Raw genomic sequence first — 5,742 nt, forward strand, 5'->3', positions numbered from 1 at the left:
TTACAAACTGTCACTTACATTATATATGATTTACATTTCCATGATTTACATGGAAAGGATTTACATTTCCAGTCACTTAGCCAATGCCTTGGGGCCAAACCAAGGGCCTTGTGAAGGCCTTGCAAGCCCTAAAGTCAGATGATCTAGCAACAGTTGCTAAATATGCTGCAACTTCCGGTGCTGGTGCCTTCGTGGCTACACCCCATGAGTTGACGAGCTGTCATGAGATGCCTTGAAGAATGGGGCAGGTGGAATTGTTTTTTTCCGGCCGTGGCATGTTGCCTCAGGCCTGGTGACGCAGCTCCAGGGCCTGGTGACGCAGCTCCAGGGCCTGGTGACGCAGCTCCAGGGCCTGGTGACGCAGCTCCAGGGCCTGGTGACACAGCTCCAGGGCCTGGTGACGCAGCTCCAGGGCCTGGTGACGCAGCTCCAGGGCCTGGTGACGCAGCTCCAGGGCCTGGTGACGCAGCTCCAGGGCCTGGTGACGCAGCTCCAGGGCCTGGTGACGCAGCTCCAGGGCCTGGTGACGCAGCTCCAGGGCCTGGTGACGCAGCTCGGGTCCGGCCTGGTGACGCAGCTCCAGGGCCTGGTGACGCAGCTCCAGGGCCTGGTGACGCAGCTCCAGGGCCTGGTGACGCAGCTCCAGGGCCTGGTGACGCAGCTCCAGGGCCTGGTGACGCAGCTCCAGGGCCTGGTGACGCAGCTCCAGGGCCTGGTGACGCAGCTCCAGGGCCTGGTGACGCAGCTCCAGGGCCTGGTGACGCAGCTCCAGGGCCTGGTGACGCAGCTCCAGGGCCTGGTGACGCAGCTCCAGGGCCTGGTGACGCAGCTCCAGGGCCTGGTGACGCAGCTCCAGGGCCTGGTGACGCAGCTCCAGGGCCTGGTGACGCAGCTCCAGGGCCTGGTGACGCAGCTCCAGGGCCTGGTGACGCAGCTCCAGGGCCTGGTGACGCAGCTCCAGGGCCTGGTGACGCAGCTCCAGGGCCTGGTGACGCAGCTCCAGGGCCTGGTGACGCAGCTCGGGTCCGGCCTGGTGACGCACCTCCAGGGCCTGGTGACGCAGCTCCAGGGCCTGGTGACGCAGCTCCAGGGCCTGGTGACGCAGCTCCAGGGCCTGGTGACGCAGCTCGGGTCCGGCCGACGCAGCTCCAGGGCCTGGTGACGCAGCTCCAGGGCCTGGTGACGCAGCTCCAGGGCCTGGTGACGCAGCTCCAGGGCCTGGTGACGCAGCTCCAGGGCCTGGTGACGCAGCTCCAGGGCCTGGTGACGCAGCTCCAGGGCCTGGTGACGCAGCTCCAGGGCCTGGTGACGCAGCTCCAGGGCCTGGTGACGCAGCTCCAGGGCCTGGTGACGCAGCTCCAGGGCCTGGTGACGCAGCTCCAGGGCCTGGTGACGCAGCTCCAGGGCCTGGTGACGCAGCTCCAGGGCCTGGTGACGCAGCTCGGGTCCGGCCTGGTGACGCAACAAGTGCCACACAATGGAGCCAGCAGTGGCAGTACAGCACTTACTTAACTAGGTGTGATGCGAAGATGTCTTGGGGGGGGGGGGGCAGTGACGCAATGTTTCACGCATCGAGCGCATGATATGTGTGTGGGAGATGATAAAGAGGCATGCAGAGCTTGACTGCTCTTGATAGCCCCCTCCAGAGGACTACCCAGTAGCCCTCTAAGGGGGGCGGCTATACCCAGTAGCCCTCTAAGGGGGCGGCTATACCCAGTAACTCTCTAAGGGGGCGGCTATACCTAGTAGCCCTCTGAGGGCGGCTATACCCAGTAGCCCTCTAAGGGGGCGGCTATACCTAGTAGCCCCCTGAGGGGGCATCTATACCCAGTAGCCCTCTAAGGGGGCGGCTATACCTAGTAGCCCCCTGAGGGGGCATCTATACCCAGTAGCCCTCTGGGGCAGGCTATACCCCTAAATGTGAATCTGTCCTGAATCAGACATTTCTGGCTTCTCTTACTCTACTATTTATCTGGATCCAGGAGACTGTTGGGCTCATCCTACTGCCTAATAGCCCGAGACAATTTCATTATCAACCAATGACAAGGCGGTTGGTCCTTATTAGTCACATCAAAGCACTCTGAACCTCTGACCTACCACAAGTATGAGATGAGAAGGTCACAGCCTACTTGACCTGGCCATTATAACTCGTTGACCTCAAGACTTGACCTATCGTGTCCTGGGGGGCTACATTTCACCCCCTTGAGGTGTGACTTGACATGATCTTCTGTCAAGAGTTTCTCTCTCTCTTGACAACTCTTCATGCAGACTCGCCTTTCTTGACTCCTTGACGGTATAACTGGGGTTAATCCTAGTGTATTATATATATATATATATATATATATATATATATATATATATATATATATATATATATATATATATATATATATATATATATATATATATATATATATAATTAGTGTATTAACGTTTACAATAGGAGTTCATGCTGTTCTAAGATTTAATGGAGATAAGACCAATTTAATTTTCCATGACAAAGGCTGTTGAAATGAAAATCTTATAATTGAAGATTAGATTATTAATTTGTATGTGTGTCAAGTATATTTTCACACGTAATTATATAATTGATGTCAACTCATTTACAATTATATTCTCATGTTACTTTCCATCTTACATTTTTTTAGTGTAATTCTCAGTGCAGTTCTAGATGGTAAATATGTATACCATTGTATACATCACTATGTATACCACTGTATACATTACTATGTATACCACTGTATGTATCACTGTATACCACTGTATGTATCACTGTATACCACTGTTTACATCATTATGTATACCATTGTATAAATCATTATGTATACCACTGTATACATTAATATGTACACCACTGTGTACACAACAAATCCCTATTACAATACCAATGGCTCCAGCATCCCTCTCAGTATACGAACAGAGGAAGATGACACAGATAACATCTCCAAGGTCAACAGAGCATCCTTATAATCTCCAGGTTAATTACCTCAAACCAGTACCCGATTTTCTGCTTACCTTCTCTTCCACCTTGTCATTATTTACTATGAAAGTAATAATAATAATAATGTGTATGTCCATATACATCTCTCGCGGTGTATATACACTAAGAAGCTGGGTACACCTTTTAGTGTATATATATCCGTCGTCAAGAAATCGTATGTCCGGGTTAGCCTTGAAGGAACTGAATGATGACTGTGTTGGTAAGGAGCGTGGTACGCAAGGTGAGTGTCTTCTGGCGTCTGAGAGGTGAGGGGAAGCGTGTGAGAGGTGAGGGAAGCGTCTGAGAGGTGAGGGGAAGCGTCTGAGAGGTGAGGGGAGCGTCTGAGAGGTGAGGGAAGCGTCTGAGAGGTGAGGGAAGCGTCTGAGAGGTGAGGGAAGCGTCTGAGAGGTGAGGGAAGCGTCTGAGAGGTGAGGGAAGCGTCTGAGAGGTGAGGGAAGCGTCTGAGAGGTGAGGGAAGCGTCTGAGAGGTGAGGGAAGCGTCTGAGACGTGAGGCCAGCGTCTGAGACTTGAGGCCAGCGTCTGAGAGGTGAGGCCAGCGTCTGACAGGTGAGGGAAGCGTCTGAGACGTGAGACCAGCGTCTGAGACTTGAATACAGCGTCTGAGAAGTAAGACAAACGTCTGAGAGGTGAAGTAAAGGCACTGTCCACTATGTCACTGTTGCTCCTCTATTCCCGGCTCCTCAAGAAGTTATACTGTTTTTTCACAGTTAATTGAAGACGTGACAAGAGGTCTAATTGGTCCACTTTAAGACGGGGAAATTAAGAGGGTCGGCATCAGTGGACAAGGGGTAAAGGAGAGGGGAGAGGGAGGCTTGTGAAATGTTTTGACAAGGGAGAGAAAAGGGTGAAGGGGAGAAAGGGGGACTTAACACACAAAGAGGGGAAGAGGGAGGGGGTAAGGGAAGGGGGTTAGGAGGTGACTGGGTGTGGAGGGTCGTTGGAGAGGGTCGTTTGTTGGCGTGAAGGGGGTGGTGAACAGGGTAGTTTGTTAGGGTGAAGGAGTTGGTGAGAGGTACGTGGTGTGACGGACGCTGGAGTTGAAGAATGGAAGACTCGGAATTATAGTGTTGTGTGTGTGGGGGGTGTAATTATAGGAGGGAAGAGTGTCTTAAAGAGTGGTGGAGTGGGTCTAGAGGGGAGAGGGGAAGGCTAGAGGGCAGGAAGGCTAGAGGATAGGAGCTAAGAGAGGGGGAAAGTCTGCTATCATAACACAACACGAGCGTGTATAGTGTATTTCATTCAGTTCCTAAATAAGAACACTGAGGCGTGAATGAACCTCCAATATCACTATAATCCAAGTATTATTAAAGGCATATTAATCACTCAATTTCTGTCTTTATTATACACCCCATACCCATCCCGTCTGGGGAATAGGGTTACAGAGGCACATAATGGGTTCAGGCACTGAACCCCATAGTTCGTTTAGCTAAGCAAGTGACAATCTTTAGTTACACAATTGTTAATGTTACATACACATGTGTGTATATATATATATATATATATATATATATATATATATATATATATATATATATATATATATATATATATATATATATATATACAACCACCCTTCCCCTCAATCTTGCCACAGTTGCTAGTGATGACCACGAAAGACCTCTAAGGGAATAATACAGTAATTGGGCCCAATTACAGGTAATTTGAAACAATATCTTCCAAAATGGAAATGGGGAAAAATAAATGAGTTGAAAAGTCAATGTTTCGAGTTTTATTTGTTTTTCCTTGGAGGAAACAATCGATAGTTTCCTCTTGAAGATGTCCTCGGTTGTTCCGGCAATATTTCTTACGCTCGCTGGGAAGGGTATTGTGCCAGCGCCCTCTTATTGGGGGGCGCTGAAGGCGAACAAACTGAGTACTTCATACCCAAGACTCTTCTACAAGTCCAAGATACCATCAGGCGTCTCTAATGTGTGCGCTAAGTCCCATATTGTTTGAGTTAGAACAACGCTCAGCTGTCAAATAGAGATATGGATCTTTAAAGGTCCTATATTCGACTTAACATCCGCACGGTAAGAGTTGGTGGATGGTAATCTTGTTGTTTGATGGGCGGTACACTGGTAAATCCCAGCTGGACCTGGTGACAAGAGACAGGATTAACAAGGCAGTGAGTTTCTTCCTGTCGGAGGGGGAGTTAATGCTGCTATAGCGGTGAGTTCACTCACAGGATGAGTGACGCTGCCCAATACTGTCACTATGGCGGTGTGTCCACTCACAGGATGAGTGGCGCTGCCCAGTACTGTTACTATGGCGGTGTGTTCACTCACAGGATGAGTGACGCTGCCCAATACTGTCACTATGGTGGTGTGTTCACTCATATGATGAGTGACGCTGCCCAGTACTTTTACTATGGCGGTGTGTTCACTCATAGGATGAGTGACGCTGCCCAATACTGTCACTATGGTGGTGTGTTCACTCATAGGATGAGTGACGCTGCCCAGTACTTTTACTATGGCGGTGTGTTCACTCACAGGATGAGTGACGCTGCCCAATACTGTCACTATGGTGGTGTGTTCACTCATAGGATGAGTGACGCTGCCCAATACTGTCACTATGGCGGTATATTCATGATACTCTGATACTTTGATACTCTGCAGGTACTCTGATACCATGTCATATCCCAGCTTATTGTTTCCCAGTGCTAGCACCTGATTCGTATTATCCCAGCTCCTTGTCCCCATATCTCAGCTTCTTGTCCCCATATCCCAGCTCCTTGTCCCCA

General features: G+C 50.1%; 1 protein-coding gene across 1 annotated transcript; it reads right to left on the reverse strand.

Annotated features, from left to right (window-relative positions):
- Nucleotides 1-283: 283 nt before the first annotated feature.
- LOC123749133 (coiled-coil domain-containing protein 88B-like) lies at nucleotides 284-3,084 on the reverse strand. Its single transcript, XM_069327351.1, has 3 exons — nucleotides 3,016-3,084; nucleotides 1,156-1,452; nucleotides 284-1,114 (listed from the first exon to the last, which is right to left on the reverse strand). Exons 1-3 carry the CDS (start codon nucleotides 3,082-3,084, stop codon nucleotides 284-286), a joined length of 1,197 nt encoding a protein of 398 aa, XP_069183452.1.
- Between the last annotated feature and the right edge of the window lie 2,658 nt (nucleotides 3,085-5,742).

This window comes from Procambarus clarkii, chromosome 19, assembly GCF_040958095.1.
Source record: "Procambarus clarkii isolate CNS0578487 chromosome 19, FALCON_Pclarkii_2.0, whole genome shotgun sequence".
NCBI classification, from domain to species: domain Eukaryota; kingdom Metazoa; phylum Arthropoda; class Malacostraca; order Decapoda; family Cambaridae; genus Procambarus; species Procambarus clarkii.

Excerpts from the sequence above, each read along its gene's own strand:
- LOC123749133 (XM_069327351.1), bottom strand. The coding sequence starts at position 3,084 with ATGTATATGGACATACACATTATTATTATTATTACTTTCATAGTAAAT. Across the intron at positions 1,453-3,015 it reads ATGACAAGGTGGAAGAGAAG|GCCGGACCCGAGCTGCGTCA; the intron begins GTAAGCAGAAAA and ends TTGCGTCACCAG. Across the intron at positions 1,115-1,155 it reads CCCTGGAGCTGCGTCACCAG|GCCCTGGAGCTGCGTCACCA; the intron begins GCCCTGGAGCTG and ends CTGCGTCACCAG.